This window comes from Xyrauchen texanus, chromosome 25 (genome assembly GCF_025860055.1).
Source record: "Xyrauchen texanus isolate HMW12.3.18 chromosome 25, RBS_HiC_50CHRs, whole genome shotgun sequence".
NCBI classification, from domain to species: Eukaryota; Metazoa; Chordata; class Actinopteri; order Cypriniformes; family Catostomidae; genus Xyrauchen; species Xyrauchen texanus.
In genome coordinates this window covers 6,102,594-6,126,715 of record NC_068300.1, presented here as the reverse complement: position 1 = coordinate 6,126,715, position 24,122 = coordinate 6,102,594, and the positions used below count along the sequence as shown (strand labels likewise).

Here is a 24,122-nt window from a genome sequence, read left to right as displayed (position 1 = left end):
GGATAAAGTTCTAAAAAACGTATTCACGATCTTTTCATTATATTCAGTATGTGTGTGTCTGGGTAGGGTTGCACCAACTGTGCATAAGGTCTCACTTAATTTGACACGTAAAGTTCACACTAAGGGATTAGTAACTACTAGTTAGTTTGTAACTAAGTCGGTGCTTAATTTAGTTGCACCAACTGTTCTTAAAGGGTACTAAACCCTAAACCAACTTTTTTAGTTAATGATCTGTAAGAATGGGGCTTTATTAGTACTGGTCATTGATTCAAGTAATTGTTTTGACATTTGAGTATATAGTGTTTTAATTCTACAATATATGGTGTAAAAACGTCTGAGTGCTGCCCTCTTCAGGTTGAACGGTGGCTACTGCAGTTGAATTTTCCTATTGGCTGTTGCGGTACTTCGTGACGTAAGCGGTGACAGCTGACGTAAGCAGGTTCCAGCTCACCACGCCAGATTCATGTATGTCGTCTTGCGACCGTGTGAGGAATAATAATAACATAGAGTCTGACAGCAGCTGTCAATTAATCCGTCACTACGAGTCTCAGGTGCCCTCCCCCGCCCCGCTCCGCTCCGCTCAGCCGCGCACTCGGTTCGTCCCCTCTATCCCCGCCGGGGTCTGCCCACTTTTCCTGCATTTTCAAATATTTCTAGTGGGTGGAGTCAGACTCTGAGCAGGTGTTTAGTTACCCTTTAAGACAAGACTTAACTAGTAGTTCGTAAGCTCTTCGTAATGTGGTCACATAATATTTACATTTATGCATTTGGCAGACACTTTTATCCAAAGCGACTTACAATGCACTTATTACAGGGACAATCCCCCCGGAGCAACCTGGAGTTAAGTGCCTTGCTCAAGGACACAATGGTGGTGGCTGTGGGGATCGAACCAGCAACCTTCTGATTAACAGACCTGTGACCATAATATGATGTTTACCTGTATTTATCCAATGAACAGCCTTCATATTTGTACACAGATGTGTTAAAAAGCCATCCGTTTCAGTTTTATTTTGTTACAGTTGATGTTTAAACCTTGTTTGCTCACGTAACTGTCAGCTGTCATAAATTATATCCCCATTAAAATATGAAGCGTAATAAAAGTAGATTTAGATAAATAGTATATTTGCCCTGTGTAAATAACAATATATAGGAACTGTATCCGAAATAAATAAGAGGTGATAAATAAATACTGATACTAATACAACAGGCTGGAAAAATAGACATTTGTTCATTTTAATATCATATATATATTTTGAATGTGTTGACACTTGACACCGGGCGACACACCCTGAAAACTGCACCATTAGATCTGCTTCACGCATAAAAGTTTGTTTTATTTTTCTCTCTCTCAAATGTAAACGAGTGTAAATATCAACATCATACTGTATGTCGACAGGATTGATGTCACGTAAAACATGAGCTCATTGATGCCATAAAATATCAGTCTGCTTTTTTATTCCAATCGTTAATCCTTTATAAATATTTAGTTTATATGTAGAGTTATGTCCTACCCGAGTTTAATGGTGCAATACTCAAATATTTAGTAGTGCATAAATTGTGACTAAGTGCCCATTTACGTCACAACTAGGCTAAGTCGTAATTTATGTATAACTGGTGCAACCGGCCCCTGGTGCTGAAATGATCAAAACCTTATTACAGTTACATTAGTGACATCAGACAACACACCTTATTCACAGCATCACAACTCATTTTTAATGATATAAACAGAGAAATGTATTTTAAATTTAACTGAACAGAGAACTAAACTGTCCCAAATATGCTACATGTGTCCCATGTCAGCAGAAGGAGCGCCCTGTCCCGTGCAGTCCCATAAAACGCTGGATGGTCACTGAACCTTTTGATGCTTACATACAAGGCCGTTACTAGTCACAGGAGAATTAGGTGTTTGCCTCGGGCAGCACCATAGCTGAAGGGGCGGCACGGTCAAAAACGATCAAGATGGACAACATTGTTTACTCTACATTATTTTACTGAAGTGTCTAAAAGTTCTGCACAGTACTGTAAATCCACACGCACAAACATGTTTTCTCAATTAATACAAAGACCTTCCTGAAGTGTCCTTTTCTCGTTTGTGAGAAATTCCATCCCCAGATAGCACATGTACATCTCTGAGATGTCCGTTTTATATATTTTGATCTGGAAAGCACTGCAATCTAAGGTGATTTTCACACTGGGGACATTTGCTGCTGACCGAATTCGAGAGCGATTTTTCAGAATGTGAAACACCAAAAACACAAGAAGAATGTGAAAGTGATTTCTCTGTTTCTCATCCACACCTATCACATCGCTTCTGAAGATACCGATTTAACCACTAGAGTCTTATGGATTACTTTTATGCTGATTTGTTTGTTTGTTTAGCTTTAAAATGTTGCCACCCATTCACTTGCATTGTATGGACCTACAGAGCTGAGAAATTCATTCACATCTGGGGTTGCATGAGGGTGAGTAAATAATGAGAATTGTAATTTTTGGGTGAACTATCCCATTAAGGGCTCTTGTCAGATCCACTATATAGTGCACTATTTCTAATTTTTGCTATTTTGTAGGAGTGTCTGAATTCTGAGTGAGCCACTTGTTCCCTAATTTTGTTCACTCATTCTTACCGACATTGCACTCTAACTTCAAGTGTACATTTCAAGTACACTCGATGACTGATAATTTCCCACAATCCACCACGGGGAAGACGTATGAGCTGGGAGTTCACTGCTTCCTTCACTCCTGCAATGCTTTATTTGATTCTGAATGTAGTAAATTACTTTTTGACAAATCATTACTGGATTAATATTACATATAGACAAAACATACAGATACATTTTAAAATGTACTCTTTATTTGATCAAACTTGTTTACTCTTTATATTAACACACAGTATATATTAAAAATGACAAACAGAAGGAAGATTGATTTATTTATTGAAGTTTCTGCACCTTGACAGTCTCATCACGCCGCAGCTGTAAACTTCCGCTCTCATAAAAGTCCCATTCAATAATCTCTCAATAAATTACACATTAATTCAAATTAAACCCAATAATGTAATGACAGTAACGCCACACATTGTAAAGAAGTATGTATTAGAAATTTACTTGTGTGAGAGTAAAAAGTACCCACTTTTAGACATACTCTTAAAGTACATTTTCCCCCAAAACGTTACTCAAGTAAATGTAACAGAGTAAATGTAACGCGTTACTACCCACCTCTGATGGCGAGCCAACCGAACTAGTCTGTAACTTGTGAATTGAATCAATTGTGCCATTAAGTGGAAAGACAATTTTATTAATTCAAAAGAGTCGATTACCTGAAATGATTCATTCAAAAGAGTCAATCAAGTGTCGACTCACCATAGAAAAACCATAACCTGTTTTTAATATATCCTGGGTCGCATTTCCTTTTATGTTGCATAGTTTTGTTCATGGTTTTCAAGTACAAGGACATGTATCAAGTGACATGATTTTTGTTGTTGACGTCAACAAAAGCAACAAGACGTTTTCTCTCCCCCCCTTTTAAAATTGTATGAGCATATTTACTTATATGAGCCCTTTATTATCCCATTTGTTTCCTAATTTCTAACATAATTCAAACAGAACATACATATTACACAGGAGGAAAGGCCCCTTGTTACCATGGTTAGGTCAGTGTAGCTAGTCTTAAATAATAGTAATAATAAAAACAAATGATGTTATTTATGAAAAACTAAATATACTAGATGAAACACATCTTGAAACTTGAACTAAAAATATATTTTGATATAAAATGAGGTCTAATAGATTCTACCTTTAGTTTATTTCACATGAAACTATAAAATTGTGTCAAAATATAACAGTTACTTTTACTCATGAAAAATCGATGTATATGTATAATGATGTAAATTGTATTTTCCTCCTCAGCGCTGTTTGGCATGTCAGGGGTGTCTTCTGTTTGAGAGATTTGACTTGACTTCCTCCGTAACGCTTTAAACTAGAAAAGTCTCACTAGAATTTAAATTGGTCACATCAGTTTTGAGGTCTGCGCTCCGAGATATCGAAGGAAGCCCGGTTGTTGCACGCGCCAGAGAGAAGAGCAGATCATGACCGCGAGCTCGTGCGAAAGTGCAGATTGAGAAGCCTTTAGCTGATTGCGAGATTATCATTAAATCTACAGACCTGAATAGGGTATCACTTGGGCGGCTGCCGAAATATCTTCAATGGGAGAACCATGGCATTGTTCTTTCCCTGCTGTCCACGACCCAGTCCAAATAGACCACCAGTTGAGAAACACTACTTTAACACACACTCACTTATGTCAGACCCCCTCGCCTCTCTCTGACATTTTCTGCACTGCATGTGTGTGTTGCGCAAGTTGATGAGTCTGATAGTCGAGGAGGAAAGGAGATGCGCAGGTGAGATTCTCCGTCCGGTTGCATTTTTTTCTCAATACCATAGATAAGCAAATGTACATAATATGAAAACCATCAATTTTCATACCATGGTATACCATGAAACCAGTATACCACTGCAACCCTACTTGATACACAATATAACACACTATTATAATCCATCTCTGCCCAGACGTAAACCTTTTACTTGTGTTGCGTGAGGACGCGGGTAGAATGTGTGCTTCTTCTGTTGTTTGACTTCAACTCGGTTAAGCTCGGGTGATGACGGTAGGACGTTTCCTTGCTCTGTTGGCGGGCAGTACGGCGGCTGATTCTCTGAGGGTTGGCGGACATATCGGCGAAGTCGACTCGGTTGAAGGAAGAGAAATCATCTTAATTTCTGCAGGAAAAAGGGTGAGACGTGGATTGCTCAGCGGCCTCCTTCGGATCCATCAGTGTACTCGTTGGACCACAGAGAAATCTCGACTCATCCAGCGAGATGGAGATTGTATGGCCAAAGTTCAGGTATGTACGTTACTTCCTTGGGCAATGAGGCTACACCTGGGAGACGCAGGGCTGCAATTACACGTGGTGCATACTGTCACTGGAAGCAAAGCTTAGAAGAATCTCTGAGGTATTATACTCTCGATGATGTCATGGTTGAAGGGTGTGTTCTGTTGTGTTTCATCTAACAGGAGTTGAGAGTTCAATCCTTCACAATTACATACATAGGTGTAAAGTGAGCAAGGCTTGATGGGATCTGTAGTCTGTTTGGACTCCCTTTGTTTTGTGTTATCAGGCTTTGAGTGTCACTTTGGATAAAAGCGTCTGCCAAGTACATCAATGTTTTTCCAGTGTGCTCTTGTAAAGTTTCTCTCCAGTGTGAATTATCTCATGTGTTTTCAGGTGTTGTGATCGAGAGAAACTCTTTCCACAGTGTGAACACTTATAAGGTTTCTCTCCAGTGTGAATTCTTTCATGTGTTTTCAGGCTAGCTAAGTGAGTGAAACTCTTTCCACAGTGTGAACACTTGTAAGGTTTTTCTCCAGTGTGAATTCTCTCGTGTATTTTCAGGTTTTGTGACTGAGAGAAACTCTTTCCACAATGTGAGCACTTGTAAGGCTTCTCATTTCTGTGAGTTTTCAGGTGTTTTCTTACGTTTGTATCCACAACAAATGTTTTACCACACTGATCACATTCAAATGGCCTTTCCCCAGAGTGACAGTGGAGATGATCTTTAAAATGGCCTACAGATGTTAAACTTTTTCCACACTGATGGCATGCGTAAGGTCTCTCTTCTGTGTGAACTCTCATGTGTGTTTTAAGATGAAATTTATATGTAAAATGTTTTCCACACTGAGAGCAGGTGAAAGTATTTTTGGCAGTTCTTTGAGACTTTTTTGATGGGCAATTCTTTTTAGTCTTTGAACAACTCAAATAATTTTCTCCAGTTTTGAAAATATGAATTTTCTGAAATTTCTCATCCACTTCATTCAGCTCTTGAATATCCCCGTTCACCTTCATCAGGTCTAAAACACAATAAAAGGGACAAATGTTAAAAAAAGAAATTAAATTGAACCCTAATTTAATAGCAAAAAGTACATTTTTATAATATTTTTGATATATTACACCAATTTAATTTAATACAGGAACTGCATTTCATGATTATGGTTCAGATTGAATTAGCCTCAGTCACAGAAAGACAACATGAAGTTGAACACAAATGAATGATTCTTATGAGCCAGCTCTGTTGAAACTACAGCGCAAAACACACAGTGCTTCCAGTATAGTCTGATGAATAAATTATTTTTCTCAGTGCACGCTTGTTTTGAGTTGATCCACGGTGAGTACACACTCCACAACTTCAAAGGTGCAAGTTGATACAACTTGAATGAAATAATTTGTATTGCTACAAAAATGTCATAAAAATGTTTTATTTCATGAATCAAACTACATGTTTATTATAAATCAAAAATGTATTATCTTTGTAAATTAAGATGTTTTCTCTGCGTACACAATAGATGTAGTACGTTGCTCTGAGCCACTAATCCAGAGTCAGCTTTTCTCATCCTATTCTCCTACTTACGGGGAGGTGTCTCACAGAGCAGGTCGGCTGCATAAGTCAATGAACTGAGCGAGTATTTCACCTGTGTATCATGTTGTGGACAGTGGAAGACTAGTCTTATAATCCCTCCGCCTAAATGCGTTTACTGATTTTAAGCACATTTGTATTCCTGATTTCTTGCAACACAGGAACAGTAGAGGTGTACAAAAGCAACGAGTAATTTTTTTTTTTAAATGCAACTCCGATATTATGGTCTAAAATAAAAAATATTGCGTTACTTGAAAAAGTTATCTGATTACGTGACACGTGTTACTTTTAGCGCATTACCTCCTACACTGGTTGTAAAAACAAAAACCTGTCAAGACTCGAAACCTTTGATTTCTTGAAATGTGCCGATGGACTAGCCCATATTTTCTATTTTCAAACAGGATTATCAAATGTGAATAAATGTATGATATTGTATCGTATGTTATATTCTCCTGGCAATAAAAATGAAAGAAAACGTGAACAGAATTATTCTTCATGAAAGCTGAAAATTAAATATTGTAAAATATTTTTAATAAGAATTGCAATTTTCTATTCCATGAATTAGACGAAGTATAATTTGTATAATATTTGTCTCAATACATGCGTTTGAGTTTTACATGACATGCAAATCAAAACTGTAGATTACATGCTTTGTTATTAGTTATCTGTCTAGTATTTTATTAGTAGTTAATATTTGCTATTAACCTATGTTGCCCAAAAGCTGAATAACATTGATTATTTTTCCCCCAGCTATAAAGGGCACCTGCACACAGTGCGGCCAATCATTTACATTTATACATTTGGCAGACGCTTTTATCCAAAGCGACTTAGTGCACTTAATACAGGGACAATCCCCCCAGAGCAACCTGGAATCCCTTTTTTTTATACAATATTATCGTTGCAGTCTGAATCTGGGGCATATTTGTTTTATTTATTTTTTTCGATCTTCAATGAATTATTTTTTTTTTCGTGTGTGTGTGTATATATGTAGTGTTCGTGTGTTTGCTCAATTTGCTGTATTTTTTTCTCCACCCCTTCCTTTCTTCTATAGTTCATTATTTGGCTGGTTGAATTGTCTTTATTGGTACAATTGAATCTGTTAAAGGTTTAAAGGTTATTCACCGTAACATTAGGAGTCTTGTCTCTAAAATAGATCTCCTCAGAGCCTGGTTTTTTTTTTCATAAACTTAATATCATCACTATATCAGAAACCTGGCTACATAACAACATCTCTGATGATGTGATTAAAATTGAGGATTATGTTTTGTACAGATCTGACAGAGCCTCCAGAGGTGGTGGGGTGGCAACTTATGTTTCTGCCATCCTAGTTTCAGAATGTGTTATTCCTAGCATAGATCCTGTTAATTTTGAGTGTCTTTTTGTTAAAGTTACTTTTCATGCAAATAAAAATGTAACTATTGGTAATATTTATAGGCCACCCTCTGCTCCGTCTGACTCTACGATGTGTATTCTGTCAACGATTGACTCCCTTGAGAAGCACAATGAATTGATTATTCTGGGTGACTTTAACAAGAACTGGTTGGATCGTTCCTCTGTTAATGATAAAAATTGACTTGGCAGTATAAACCTCTGTCAGTTAATTACTGTGCCTACCAGAGTTGACCATCGCTCTTCATCTTTGTTGGACTGGATACTCGTTAATAACCCTGAAAGGATAATTAAATCTGGTGTATTGTCAGACTGTTTAAGTGATCATTCGATTATTTACTGTGTCTGGAAAATTAAAATCCCAAGTTCTCCACCTAAATACATAACTCTGAGACAGTGTAAAAATATGAATATTGATAATTTTATTCAAGATCTAATTGATATAAACTGGAATAGGTTTCAGTTAATTCCTTTTGTTGAGGATGCAACACATTTTTTTCATTCTGAAGTTAAGAATATAATAAATAAATACGCCCCTTTGAGAACTGTTAGAGTTAAAGGCAGACATTTACCTTGGATTAATTCTAATCTTGTTCAACTTTTTAAGCAAAGAGATAAAGCATGGGCTAAATACCGGTTATCTAGAGATCCTATCGATTGGGAAAAATACAGACTTTTGAGGAACTTATCTAAATTGGAAACAAGGAATGCAAAAGCTAATTATTACAAAGATCGCCTTTCTCAAAACTTTCATAACCCTAAACAGTTTTGGAATCAGCTGAGTAATCTGTTAAATAAATCTAAAAAAAGCTTGATTAAAAATATTAAATTTAATAATGAAATTATTTCTGATCCTTCACTTATTTCTCAAGCTTTTAATCAACATTTTTCCTCTATATGTGGCTCTCAGTGGTCTGACTCCTATACTGCTGCATCATTAAATTAAATTACTGTTAACGGATCATTTTCCTTTAAGAAGATTACGCCTGTCGATGTCTACTATGTTATCTGTGATCTAAAAACAAATAGTAGTGCTGGTCCTGATGATTTAGAAGCTAAATTTGTTAAATCCACAGCTCATGTATTAATGTATCCTCTAGCAGATTTATTTAACTTGTCATAGACTACTTGTTCTATTCCGTCTATATGGAAATGTGCAAAAGTTACTCCGTTGTTCAAAGGTGGAGTCTCATCGGATGTCAATAATTATCGGCCAATTTCTATTATTTGTGCTATTGCAAAATTTTTTGAGAAATTAATATTTAATCAACTATCATCATTTATTAATTCATTTCACATTTTATCTCCGTTACAGTCAGGCTTTAGACCTAATTTTTCTACTACGACTGCTCTGTTAAAATTTATGAATGATGTGTTTTCGTCCATTGACAAAGGCCAAGCAACAGGTGCCATTTTCATAGATTTTTCTAAGGCCTTTGATATGGTTAATCATTATCTTCTTCTTGATAAGTTGTATTCTATTGGTTTAAATAGAGATGCTCTTCTCTGGTTTAATGCTTATCTTCACAACAGACGTCAATGTGTTGTTTTTCAAGGTTTCCAGTCAGATTATGTAATTGTTGAAAAAGGTGTTCCACAAGGTTCCTCTCTTGGACCATTACTTTTCTCTATTTTTATTAATGATTTACCTCAGATATGTTCAAACTGTTCGGTGCATCTTTATGCTGATGACACGGTAATTTATACCTCTAACTCTGATCTGTCACAAATTCAGAACTCTTTACAACTTGACTTTAATTTGGTTCAAGAATGGTGTCATAACAATATGCTTACATTAAATAAGAGGAAGTCTTGCTGTATGATGTTTGGGTCGCGTCGTTGCCATTCGAACACTTTTGATTTGAATATTATTGTTGATGATGGCTTATCTCTTGAGAATGTAAATGAATTTAAATATCTCGGCCTTTGGATCGACTCAAAACTCTCTTTTAAGCCCCATATAGATTATATTATTAAAAGAATTTATCACTGCCTGCGCTTACTTTATTGCTCAATTAATTGCTTTACATTTCAAGACAGGAAAAGAATTGTTTCTCAGTTAATATTTCCTCTTATCGACTATGCTGATACTGTTTACCAAAATACCTATGATATTTATCTTAAGCCTCTTAATGTTGTTTATAATTCTTTGTGCAGATTTGTGTTAAGGTGTCCATATCGTACTCATCATTGCCATATGTATGAATTGCTTAATTGGTTGCATCCTAAATCTAGAAGACAATTTCATTGGTTTTTGTTTATCTTTAAATGTGTTTATTTTGTTTGTCCTTCTTATTTGAATGAACTTTTGATTCCATATAGATCTCCCTACTCTCTTAGACATTACGCAACATCCTTTTTTCTTTGTTCCAAAAACTGTTAGTGTAGTTGGACGTAGGTCATTTCTGTATAAAGCCCCTTTTGACTGGAATAATCTTCCTGTTTCTCTGAGATCTATTACCTCTCTTAATCGTTTTAGGTTATGCCTATTCTCTTATCTTAAAATAACTTGTCTATGTTTCTAATTTTATTTTGTTTTCTCTCTATACTTGAGATTCATTTGAGGATCTTTTGCTGATATTATGTGGCTCTATGTTGATGCTGTATGTTGCTGAGATTTTGTATTGAAACTATGTTGCGGGTGTGGGATGCCCACAAGAGTGTGGGAAGTAGGTTGAGCTTATGTTTTTGTAGTTTTGTTTTGTAATGTTGTTTTGTTTTATGTTGTCTGTGCTGTATATTGCTTATGTTTTTAGGACCCCCTTGAAAATGAGATGTTACATCTCAAGGGGCTATCCTTTCAATAAATTCAAATCAAATCAAAATCACAATCCCCCCAGAGCAACCTGGAGTTAAGTGCCTTGCTCAAGGACACAATGGTGGTGGCTGTGGGGATTGAACCAGCAACCTTCTAATTAACAGTTATGTGCTTTTAAAAAAAAAATAATAAAAAAAAACAATGTACACAAGTATTCCAAATCTTGCCATGACACTCAAAATTGAGCTCAGGTGCAGTTGATTGGACATGATTTGGAAAGGCACACACCTGTCTATATAGGTCCTACAGTTAACAGTGCATGTCAGAGCACAAACCGAGCCATGGAGTCAAAGGATGTCTGATGACCTCTGAGACAGGATTGTGGAAATGGAAGTTTGGAACCACCAGGACTCTTCCTAGAGCTGGCTGTCGCCAAACTGAGCGATCGGGAGAAGGGCCTTAGTCAGGAGGTGACCAAGAACCCATGGTCACTCTGACAGAGCTCAGCATTTCTGTGGAGAGAGAACTTCTAGAAAACCATCTCTGAAGCACTCTGCCAATGAGGCCTGTATGGTAGAGTGGCCAGACAGAAGCCACTCCTCAGTAAAAGGCACATGACAGCCTGTCTGGAGTTTGCCAAAAGGCACCTGAAGGACTCTCAGACCACGAGAAACAAAATTCTCTGGTCTGATGAAACAAAGATTGAACTCTTTGGCCTGAATGGCAAGACTGGGGCTGAAGGGTCGTTGTCCTGTTGGACGATGAACCTAAGCACACAGCCAAGATAACAAAGGAGTGGATACTGGGACAACTCTGTGAATGTCCTTGAGTGGCCCAGCTAGAGCCCAGACTTGAACCCGATTGAACATCTCTGGAGAGATCTAAAAATGGCTGTGCACCGACGCTCCCCATCCAACCTGATGGAGCTTGAAAGATCCTGCAAAGAAGAATGGGAGAAACTGCCCAAAAATAGGTGTGCCAAGCTTGTAGCATCATACACAAAAAGACTTGAGGCTGTAATTGCTGCCAAAGGTGCTTCAACAAAGTATTGAGCAAAGGCTGTGAATACTTATGTACATGGGATATTTTAAGTTTTTTTATTATTAATACATTTGCAAAGATTTCAAACAAACTTCTTTTACGTTGTCATTATGGGGTATTGCTTGTAGTATTTTGAGGAAAATTATGAATTTAATCAATTTTGGAATAAGGCTGTAACATAACAAAATGTGGAAAAAGTGAAGCGCTGTGAATACTTTCCGGATGCACTGTAAACACATATAGTGAAAAGGACTTAAATATTTATAAGTTTCTCACCCAAATTAATGAATTGCTTTATAAGAGATTAAATGAACCACTGGAGTCATATGGATTACTTTTACAATGATTGTCTGTGCTTTTTTTCTTTTCTTTTTGGCACTTTTCCACTGCACGTTACAGTTTGACTCTACGCTCTCTCGGTTTACTTTTCTTAAGCTTGCTTTTCCACTGCAGTTAAGTGAAGCTTTCATGCAGAATATAGAGTTAATGTGCCATCCTCCATCGTGGACTCCAACAACGCCATGACTGAGTCCAAGGTACTCTTCCTCCCATTGCTCGCCGGTCTAGATAGCGTCAATGTGGTCGAACCACTTCCACTTTTCCTTGATGGTTCTGTAGTCTGGTGGTAGCTGTGTGTGGCCAACAGCTGAAACACTTCCTGAAAGACTTTCCATTTTGCGTTGTTTCGTTTGTCGCTAATGAGAGGAATGTCTGCACCTCGTTTATTGAACACGACGTGGTTTTGCGCACAGCCATTTCTTTTTACAATTTGAAAGTCGAGTGAACAAATGATACTGCTATCGCTGTAGCCAACTTTAAAACTAGCGGGATGATGTCCCGTGTAGCAAATCCAGTGACACTTGTAGTGACGATTCTCTCTGACCAATCAGTGATCTGCAGGGTTTTGACATCACATGTAGAATCGGCACGGCTCGCTTGGAACCTTGACCGAGGTGGTACTAAAAAAAGTATCCGGTACCAGATACTATCCACAGTGGAAAACTATTGAAGAATCTGTCCATTCAAACAGTTTCTGGGACAAGAAATATGAACAAATTAATTATATGAACAAATTAATATACAAGACGGAGACACCTGGAAAAATCACTTTGAACAACTTTATAGCAAATTAGACATGAATATAAAACAAACACAAATATATGAAAAATTAAACCATATGGAAAACATAATTGGCAAACACCAAAATCCGCTAGATTACCCCATCACAGAAAAAGAGCTGATGGATAAAATACAGGCTCTGCCAACAAAAAAGGCGAGAGGACCAGACGGCATCCTTAACGAAATGATTAAAAATATAAACCCCAAATTCAAATCGGCCATAATGAAACTGTTCAACTTGGTTCTGAGTGTTGGTCATTTCCCTGACACCTGGAATAGAGGACTCATAACGCCCATATTCAAGAGTGGAGACAAATCAGACCTCAACAATTACAGAGGCATCTGTGTGAGCAGTAATCTGGGGAAGATGTTCTGCAGCATCATCAACACAAGACTCGTTCACTTCCTTACAGAGCACAATGTCCTGAGCAAAAGTCAGATTGGATTCTTACCAAATTTTAGAACATCAGACCATATCTTCACCCTACACACCCTGATTGACAAATACATCAACCAAAACAAAACAAAAATATTTGCATGCTTCGTAGATTTCCAGAAGGCCTTTGATTCAATTTGGCATGAAGGTCTTCTTTCTAAACTTCTAGAATCGGGTATCGGGGGCAAAACATACAAAATTATAAAAACAATGGACTCAAACAATCAATGTGCAATTAAAATTGGCAATAAACAAACAGAGTTCTTCAATCAAGGGCGGGGTGTGAGACAGGGCTGCCCACTATCAGCGACCCTCTTCAATATTTACATTAATGAATTGGCGAAACTTCTAGAACAATCAGCAGCTCCTGGCCTCACACTACATGACTCCAGTATAAAGTTCCTGCTGTATGCAGATGATCTGGTCCTGCTGTCTCCAACAGAAGAGGGTCTACAGCAAAACCTGGACATCCTGCATCAGTTCTGTCAGACCTGGGCCCTGACCATTAACCCAACTAAAACCAAAGTACTAACGTTTCAGAAAAGACCCAGATGTCAGGGAAAGAGACACAATTTCACCCTTGGTACGACCAAAATTGATCATACCACAAACTACACTTACCTCGGGCTGAAAATAATTTCAACTGGAAACCTAAATTTGTCCGTGAATGAACTGAAAGAGAAAGCAAGAAGGGCCTTCTATGCCATCAAAAAATCTATCCAATTTGAAATACCAATCAGAATCTGGCTCAAAATATTCCAGTCAGTCATTGAACCTATTGCATTATATGGCAGTGAAGTTTGGGGTCCTCTCCTAAATCACCAATTTGACAAATGGGACAAAAATCCGATTGAAGCCCTGCACACAGAGTTCTGTAAGAGTATCCTGAGAGTACAGAGGAACACACCGAACAATGCATCCAGGGCAGAATTAGGCCAATACCCTCTATTAATCCACATTGAGAAACGAGCCATCAAATTTTGGAAACATCTAAAACTGAGTGACCCCAACTCTTATCATTTTAAAGCCCTTAAAAACCATGAAATGAACACTGAGAAGAGTCCCATCATTCAGCTGGTCCTGAGGCTCCACAAACAGACTAACACGACTAACAATAACCAGCCTCAGGACACGGACACCCTCATCCACACAACACACAAAAAGAAAAGTACCGAACTTATTGGAATGAAACAACACAAAAACAAAGTAAACTGGAATGTTATTTGGCCCTAAATAGAGACTACACAAGCAAGTACAGTGAAAGACTGTAAATTAAGAAGAAGTATGACGAGGTACAGACTGAGCAATCACACTCTGACTGTAGAGACGGGCAGATACAGACAGAACTGGCTGCCCAGAGAGAGACGCATCTGCCCGTACTGTGACCAGGGAGAAGTGGAGACAGAGCAACACTTCCTCACCAGCTGCCCCAACTATGAGGACATTAGAGGGACTTTTTACACTAAATTTGAAATACTTTGCCCTAACTTCATCACATTAAACAACAAAACACAATTTCAACATTTATTAGGTGAAAAAAGAGATTGTATCAAACTAGCAGCAAGATACATTGATGCTTGTCACAAAAACAAACAAACAAGTACACACTGAACACTATATTGTTCACAGATTTTTTTTTTTAAATGTTCATAAACTGTTCTAATTATTATTTTTATTTTATTTTTTAATTTGTTACACTGTTAATTTGTACAATTAATTTAATTTGTACATATAAATTTAAGTTATGTTATAATATTTTATAATTTTTTATGTCTTTATAATTATTCTATGTATTCCAAGCTTTGGCAATATTGTATTGTGTACAGTCATGCCAATAAAGCAATTTTGAATTGAATGTGTGTGTGTGTGTGTGTGTGTGTGAGAGAGAGAGTGTGTGTGTGTGAGTGAGAGGGAGAGACATTATTGTTTTATGCTATCAGTATTATTATTTTGTGTACTAAATGTTCTAAATTATTTTCTATGTTGTTTTGATGCTTTGGCAATACAAAATGTATTTTTTTGTCATGCCAATAAAGCTTTCTGAATTGAATTGAATTGAATTGAGAGAGAGAGAGAGAGAGAGAGAGAGAGAGAGAGCGCGACACACACACACACACACACACACACACACACACACACACACACACACACACACACACACACACACACACACAATATTGTCAAAAAGTTGATAACGCCATCCTACCCGTGTTAAAGAGAGAAAAAGACACATCGAAAAATATACAAGATTGAGCACGTACCGAAATAAGATCCTCTTCTTCTTTTGGTGTTTTATGGCGGTTTAACAAACTTATCTTGTTGGCAAACAAACGATAGGTGCATTCCCGCCACACCGAAATAAGTTCCTCTTCTTCTTCGGAGTCATTGGCGGTTTGCAAAACAGCTCTTGATGCTTTACCGCCACCTACTGGACTGCGGGATAAAAGTTCTAAAAAACGTACTTCTTCTTCTTCGGTTTTATGGCGGGTGGCACCAACATTAAGGTGCATTATCGCCACCTACTGTGTTGGAGTGTGGACCAGAGTTTACCCATTGCGTGAGAAAAAAACCCAAAAGAAAACAAAAAACCCTAACTAAATTCTCTTAATTAACTCTGTTTTCTTGAGATAATGGAATAAACTCTCTATTCCATGAATAAGTATATTTTTAAGCTTTATTTCTTGCACTCCCTCCTTTCTAAGTTCCCTTTCCATTATTTCTCGTTCATGGAAATACTTTTGGCAGACACAAATAACATGTTCTACTGACTCCTCTATTGCACAATGCTCACACAGTCCTGTTGGATGTTTATTAATTAATTTTAATGTTTTATTCAGCATGGTATGCCCAATTCTTAACCTTGTTAAAATATTTTCCTCTTTGGTGCTTCTTTTTCCTATCCTAGCTAATCCTACTTCTCTTTGTATTTCATAAAGTTGACGTCCTGTGTTTCCTGTATCCCATTTTTGTTGCCACTCCTTAAAAGTATATGCTTTAATTATTGCTTTTGCTTCATATTTACTAAGCGAGATATTCATGATCTCCTTATTTTCCAAAGCCTGTTTTGCTAACCCATCAACCACTTCATTGCCCTTTATCCCCCTATGAGCTGGTATCCACATAAATATTGTCATGATGTTCATATTCTTTAATCTATACAGATTTTCATATATCTCGTTTACTATATCCTGTCTGATGTGAGATGTGAATGATTGTAGTGACTGTAATGCCAAACAGGAATCTGTACAAAGAACAACCTTTTTAATTTGTGTCTCTTCTATCCACTGTAATGCTGTTGCAATTGCCATCATCTCTACTGTGTATACTGACAAATTATCTGATGTCCTCCTATTAACAGAATATTTTAAGGATGGAATAATGAAAGCAAAACCTGTTCTCCCAGTATTAGGATCTTTAGATCCATCCGTATATACTTGGACAAATGCTTGATATACAGTTTGTACCCGATCTTCAACAACATCTACAATATTTATAGAGTCTTTATACACTTTCATTAACTCCAGAATATAAAAATCTATGAATACTGCAGGAAACATCCAAGGTGGAGTTATTGTCAGCGATACTGCAGGAATATATCTTTTCTGACTTAAAGTCATTTCTCTAGCTTCTTCATCACTATTCCATGCAAAGCACTTCTGATTAGACCTTTCCTTTTCCCAGTAAAGTACCTTTACTGTTGGATGATGTTCTTCTGAATGACCTTGAAGATTTACCCAATAGCTCATCATTAACTGCTTGCGTCTGATTTGAAGCGGCATTTCCCCCACTTCAACCTGAAGAGCAGATACAGGAGTCGTTTTAAAAGCACCACAACAGAGTCTCAAAGCTTGAGCTTGTATCACATCCAGCTTCTTTAATGAAGTTTTTGCTGCTGATTCATAAGATATACTTCCATAATCTAACACTGATCTAATCAGTGCTATATAAATATTTTTCATTGCAGATCTACTCGCTCCCCATTCTGATCCTCTTAAACATCTCATCACATTTAACATCTTTTTGCATTTAGTGACTACCTTATGAATATGTTCATTCCATGTTAATCTAAAAAATGTATTCACGATCTTTTCATTATATTCAGTATGTGTGTGTCTGGGTAGGGTTGCACCAACTGTGCATAAGGTCTCACTTAATTTGAGACATAAAGTTCACACTAAGGGATTAGTAACTGCTAGTTAGTTTGTAACTAAGTCGGTGCTTAATTTGGTTGCACAAACTGTTCTTAAGACAAGACTTAACTAGTAGTTCGTAAGCTCTTCGTAAAGTAGTCACATAATATGATGTTTACCTGTATTTATCCAATAAACAGCCTTCATATTTGTACACAGATGTGTTAAAAAGCCATCCGTTTCAGTTTTATTTTGTTACAGTTGATGTTTAAACCTTGTTTGCTCACGTAACTCTCAGCAGTCATAAATTATATCCCCATTAAAATAGGAAGCGTAATAAAAGTAGATTTAGATAAATTGTATATTTGCCCTGTGTAAATAACAATATATAGGAACTGTATCCGAAATAAATAAGAGGTGATAAATAAATACTAATACTAATACAACAGGCTGGAAAAATAGACATTTGTTCATTTTAATATCATATATATATTTTGAATGTGTTGACACTTGACACCGGCGACACACCCTGAAAACTGCACCATTAGATCTGCTTCAAGCATAAAAGTTTGTTTTATTTTTCTCTCTCTCAAATGTAAACGAGTGTAAATATCAACATCATACTGTATGTCGAAAGGACTGATGTCACGTAAAAATTGAGCTCCGTGTCTAAATACAGATAAACAAAATATTATGTGAAGATAGTGTGAACTTTGTTTCAAATTAAGTGAGACCTTATGCACAGTTGGTGCAACCCTACCCAGACACACACATACTGAATATAATGAAAAGATCGTGAATACATTTTTTTAGAACTTTTATCCCGAAGTCCAGTAGGTGGCGGTAAAGCATCAAGAGCTGGTTTGCAAACCGCCAATGACTCCGAAGAAGAAGAAGAAGAAGAACTTATTTCGGTGTGGCGGGAATGCACCTATCGTTTGTTTGCCAACAAGATAAGTTTGTTAACCCGCCATAAAACACAAGAAAAAAAAGAAGAGGAACTTATTTCGGTACGTGCTCAATCTTTTATGTTTTTCTCTCATTTACACGGGTAGGATGGCGTAATCAACTTTTTTGACAATATATATATATATTGTGTGTGTGTGCGCTTCTGTCTCTCATTAATGAAAAAGCAACTAATGACGGATAAAAATAACCATGTCGGAATCTTTACAACTCATATCCATCCGAGTGACGGAACATTTGTTTTTGGAGCACAAACTCTGACTGGCGACGCTCAAAAATTTGTAATGGTCGACATTTTTTTACAGGAATATAATTTTAAGCGGTATATGGATGAACTTAATCCTGGAATTGCGAACAAACATAGTGACCAATAAACCAAATGTAATTTTGACTGATGGTTTTTCAAACCTAACATGCTTCAAGATGACATAACGCTTGAGAAAGCCAACATATTGTTATGTTACATAAACTTATTATTATTAATACTATTTTTGTATTTTTCTGAGACTAAAATTTCAACAGCCTTACCTCCAAGAGAAGCTTACGAACTACTAGTTAAATCTTGTCTTAAGAACAGGTGGTGCAACTAATATATATAATTTATTTTTATTATAAATTGTCCTCCCTGCTCAGGAGGGGTGATGTAAATCACAAAAAAACTGAAAAAGAACTCCTAAGAGAGAAGAGCGCTTGTGAAATGATGTTATAACAGAGACTGCTGTGGGGAGTGTTGGTGCCCTCAAGCACCCTCAGAGCTGTAACTAGTTTGCCACATCCCTCAGAGATGAAGGTCAGCTTCACCTGCAGGGCCTCTAGCTTGTCATCTGTATCAAACATTTCAAGGATGTTTCTAACTGCCTGAGCGGAGGAATTCTCAGCCATAAAAAACTCCTTGTAGAGATGGACATGGTCAGCATGGTACTGAACTGATTCGAACCAGCTATTCCATCTTGTATTTCCTGGCTCAGGAGGTACCTTGTTCTTCACAGCCTCTTTCATTGTCAACAGCCATCTCCTCTTTCTTGCAAGTTTTTTGAAGTAAGCAGATTTCACCCACATCACTAAAGCTGTGACCTCGCTGAAGTATTTGTAGTGTTGCCAGGTCTCTCCCACCAAATTGATGACATGGCACAAGCAGGTTGCATGCACACTGTTAGGCATTAGACCCTTCAATACATCTTTGTAGGCTTTAAGACAATATGATGCATTGTCAGTTACCACAGCCAGAATGTCATTTAAGTTCACCTGACTGTTGTGGAGAGACTGCAGCACTGCCTGAGAAAATGATGAATATTTGCAGCTCTCCATGAAGATCACATCAGTTAGAAAGTATTTTCCTTCATTACCTGTTGAATTAAATAAAAAAACAAATTGGAAAAATACTTAATACTTCTTCCAAATAGACTAATGTGCCTTAGGTGTTAATATTAGAAATGTACATGAATTACGAGCAACAGTGAGCTAAATCAAAGTTATAGAATACCTAGCATTGTTAAACCTACAATCGATTTACTACAATAAAAGCCAATGCTAATTTAATAAACACTCACCTATTACAATGTTGAGGACACTCCGATCTCGGTTGTCTGAAGTTTCATCGACAACAACGAAGATTTTCTTTCCGCGGATCTCTTGCATGACTTTTTGCACGTGTTGTTCAAAGACGCGCGGCAGGTGAATCTGTCTCAGGCTATTTTCGTTTTCTGGTAGTGTGCCTCCCTGTTTGCAATGCTTCAAAAGAAAGGGACGCATCTTCCTCATTTTCTCAAGCGGTATTTCCGTCTCTGCACACATTGCAACAAAATCCTTGAGATGGACTCTCGATTTTAGATGGTCATTGCAGGTATCTTCTACGAGTCCAGTCAATAGTGTGTTGGCAAAACTTACAGAAAAGCTGTTGGCCAGACTCATAGTAGTCATTGGGATATTGTTCCGCCCGGTACTTGGCAGTTAATTGTGTGTTTCTTGATTTTTTAGATGCAGTTGTTTTACCGGAGGCAAGTCGTTTAGACATGTTTCTTATCAATGATGGCAGTTCACGTGTGAACATGAATATTCGAGACATGGTTAATGTATTAAGGCACCTTTCTCCTTATCATTAAATGCATGCAGGACTTAAACATTTTAAAGTCCTTTATACTGTTGCACGAATTCTGTTGCTTATATGAATTTAAACCATCAGCTTTGTACACAGCCAGGGTAAACTGCACCTTATCTTTGTGTTTGGAGTTTTGTGAATCAGATGCTGTTTTCTGTAGTCCTTCAAATAAACGCACTGCACCTGTGAGACGCAGATTCCCTGAGCTTGTCCCATCAGTCACTTGCTCGCGCTGCTGTTGTACAACACTCGTTTGGCCGAACAAATGGTATTTCACATAAGGCTGACATTTACGTGGATTTATAATAGAGACCCCTGGGCAACTGCCCAATCGGCCCGGTTGTTAATCCGTACCTGCCAGTTCTCATATTCTGCAAATAAATGCTCTAAATGACAATATTTTTATTTAGAATTTGGGAGAAATGTTATGAGTAATTTATAGAATAAAACAGACATTTTCATTACTGAAACAAATACCTATAAATGGTAAATCCAGAGAAACTGATCATTTTTGCTGTGATCTCTTAATTTTTAACTATATGATTTCCTTAAAGATGCTGGATATCTCAGCTGAAGTGATGTCACTGAAGTCAAAACTGATGGAAAGAGACGACAGGTTACAGGTTAAACATTCATTTCATCCTTAAAGTTGAGATTGTAATTTTTTAAATGATGTGATGAATGGTACAGATGTGATTGTGTTGTGTTCGTCAGGAGCTGGAAAAGGTTTCCTGTCAATCTTCAGTGTGTGTGACTGATGGGATCTCCACAGAATGTCAGGATTCAGTGTGGAGCGGCAGAGATCAGTCCACACCACAGCGACTGCTGGACAAACTCTCTGAACAGAGATCCAGAGACACACAGGACTCACAGCTCACTTTACTCTGTTCTACTGACGGTAATCAGGGTGATCAAACCTCCACAGAGTCTCTGACTTCTGTCTGTAACACTGAAAAACAGCAGATGCTGCAGATACCAGTGAAGATTGAAGTGAAGCTGGAGGAGATAAAATACGAAAACACAGCAGAGGAACAACAGAGAGAAGAAGAAGATGATGATGATGATGATCAAACCTCCACAGAGTCTCTGGCTTCTGTCTGTAAAGTTGAGGAACAGCAGATACCAGTGAAGAATGAAGTGAAGCTGGAGGAGATAAAATACGAAAACACAGCAGAGGAACAACAGAGAGAAGAAGATGATGATGATGATGATGATGATGATCAAACCTCCACAGAGTCTCTGACTTCTGTCTGTAACGCTGGAGAGCAGCAGATGCTGCAGATACCATTGAAGATGACGATGTGTTCAGTGAGGCTGCTGGACTGCAGGAACCTGATGATGATGAGAGGAGAAACCACAGCAGTGAAACAACAGAGCGATGATGATGATTTTATTCCTTTTGGTATGTTTCTTATTATATTGTGTGATCCGTTCACAAGTGGATCTAGTTGCATTCAGATTTCAAAGGGAAAGTCTCTGATTTCAGGATGGAATACATCAGTCATTAATCAGTTTAGTACAGCATGATTAAAAAGTGCAGAAACATAAGAAAAAGAAAATGCACCATGTCTTTTAATTAGGGGGCCAAGCACCAAAGGTGCTCTAATCCTAATGTTTTTGTACTGATTTTTTCTTATTCTTTTTTCTGCCTTAAAAGTGTTTTTTCAGCAAAAACCATAAGTCCTAGATACAACAAACTTATGGGGCTTTTCCACTGCCCAGTACAACTCGACTCTGCTCGCTTTTGGGGGGTTGTCCACTGTGGATAGTACCTGGTACCGGATTCTTTTTTTAGTACCACCTCGGTCGAGGTTCCAAGCGAGCCGAGCCGATACTACATGTGATGTCAAAACCCTGCAGATCACTGATTGGTCAGAGAGAATCGTCACTACAAGTGTCACTGGATTTGCTACACGGGACATCAACCCGCTAGTTTTAAAGTTGGCTATAGCGATAGCAGTATCATTTGTTCACTCGACTTTCAAATTGTAAAGAAAAGCCACAAAACCGTCGTGTTCAATAAACGAGGTGCAGACATTCCTCTCATCAGAGACAAACGAAACAATGCAAAATGGAAAAAGTCTTTCAGGAAGTGTTTCAGCTGTTGACCACACCACCAGACCTACCAACCAAATGTGACTACAGAACCATCAAGGAAAAGTGGAAGTGGTTCGACCACATTGACGCTATCTAGACCGGCGAGCAATGGGAGGAAGAGTACCTTGGACTCAGTCATGGCGTTGTTGGAGTCCACGATGGAGGATGGCACATTAACTCCATATTCTGCTTGAAAGCTTCACTTAACTGCAGTGGAAAAGCAAGCTTAAGAAAAGTTAACCGAGAGAGCGTAGAGTCAAACCGTAACGTGCAGTGGAAAAGTGCCAAAAAGAAAAAAAAAGCACAGACAGTCATTGTAAAAGTAATCCATATGACTCCAGTGGTTAATTTAATCTCTTATAAAGCAATTCATTAATTTGGGTGAGAAACTTATAAATATAAATATTTAAGTCCTTTTCACTATATTTGTTTACAGTGCATCCGGAAAGTATTCACAGCGCTTCACTTTTTCCACATTTTGTTATGTTACAGCCTTATTCCAAAATGTATTAAATTCATAATTTTCCTCAAAATACTACAAGCAATACCCCATAATGACAACGTAAAAGAAGTTTGTTTTAAATCTTTGCAAATGTATTAATAATAAAAAAAACTAAAAATATCACATGTACATCAGTATTCACAGCCTTTGCTCAATACTTTGTTGAAGCACCTTTGGCAGCAATTACAGCCTCAAGTCTTTTTGTGTATGATGCTACAAGCTTGGCACACCTATTTTTGGGCAGTTTCTCCCATTCTTCTTTGCAGGACCTTTCAAGCTCCATGAGGCTGGATGGGGAGCGTCGGTGCACAGCCATTTTCAGATCTCTCCAGAGATGTTCAATCGGGTTCAAGTCTGGGCTCTAGCTGGGCCACTCAAGGACATTCGCAGAGTTGTCCCGTAGCCACTCCTTTGTTATCTTGGCTGTGTGCTTAGGTTCATCGTCCAACAGGACAACGACCCTTCGCCCCAGTCTTGCCATTCAGGCCAAAGAGTTCAATCTTTGTTTCATCAGACCAGAGAATTTAGTTTCTCGTGGTCTGAGAGTCCTTCAGGTGCCTTTTGGCAAATTCCAGACAGGCTGTCATGTGCCTTTTACTGAGGAGTGGCTTCTGTCTGGCCACTCTACCATACAGGCCTCATTGGTGGAGTGCTTCAGAGATGGTTGTTCTTCTGGAAGTTTCTCCTCTCTCCACATAGAAACGCTGGAGCTCTGTCAGAGTGACCATCGGGTTCTTGGTCACCTCCCTGACAAAGGCCCTTCTCCCCCGATTGCTCAGTTTGGCCGGACAGCCAGCTCTAGGAAGAGTCCTGGTGGTTCCAAACTTCCATTTCCACAATCCTGTCTCGGAGGTCATCAGACAATTCCTTTGACTCCATGGCTCGGTTTGTGCTCTGACATGCACTGTTAACTGTGGGACCTTATATAGACAGGTGTGTGCCTTTCCAAATCATGTCCAATCAACTGAATTTACCACAGGTGGACTCCAATCAAGTTGTAGAAACATCTCAAGGATGATCAGTGGAAATAGGATGCACCTGAGCTCAATTTTGAGTGTCATGGCAAAGATTTGGAATACTTTTTTAAAGCATATAACTGTTAATTAGAAGGTTGCTGGTTGA

At 37.9% G+C, this 24,122-nt stretch overlaps 3 protein-coding genes and 1 pseudogene across 5 annotated transcripts in view; all 4 read left to right on the top strand.

Moving 5' to 3' along the window:
* LOC127618544 (zinc finger protein 493-like) overlaps positions 1-24,122 on the top strand; it is a 162,339-nt pseudogene that overhangs the window by 39,927 nt on the left and 98,290 nt on the right.
* Positions 1-24,122, top strand: part of LOC127618612 (zinc finger protein 239-like) — a 165,226-nt gene that overhangs the window by 137,126 nt on the left and 3,978 nt on the right. The window lies entirely within an intron of this gene.
* The window catches only part of LOC127618594 (zinc finger protein 271-like), a 167,141-nt gene that overhangs the window by 139,692 nt on the left and 3,327 nt on the right, over positions 1-24,122 (top strand). The window contains exon 1 of one of the 3 annotated variants that reach the window (XM_052091153.1): positions 21,669-21,803. The exons of the other annotated variants lie outside the window; for them this stretch is intronic. Within the exon in view, the coding sequence (XP_051947113.1) occupies positions 21,674-21,803 (130 nt within the window). The 5' untranslated portion in view covers positions 21,669-21,673. Of the gene's footprint in view, positions 1-21,668; positions 21,804-24,122 lie in introns of those variants that run through there. 3 annotated transcript variants of the gene reach the window in all.
* LOC127618950 (uncharacterized) overlaps positions 18,232-24,122 on the top strand; it is a 435,826-nt gene continuing 429,935 nt past the window's right edge. The window contains 2 exon segments of the mRNA XM_052091655.1: positions 18,232-18,347; positions 20,956-21,024. Of these exon segments, the coding sequence (XP_051947615.1) occupies positions 20,956-21,024 (69 nt within the window). The 5' untranslated portion in view covers positions 18,232-18,347.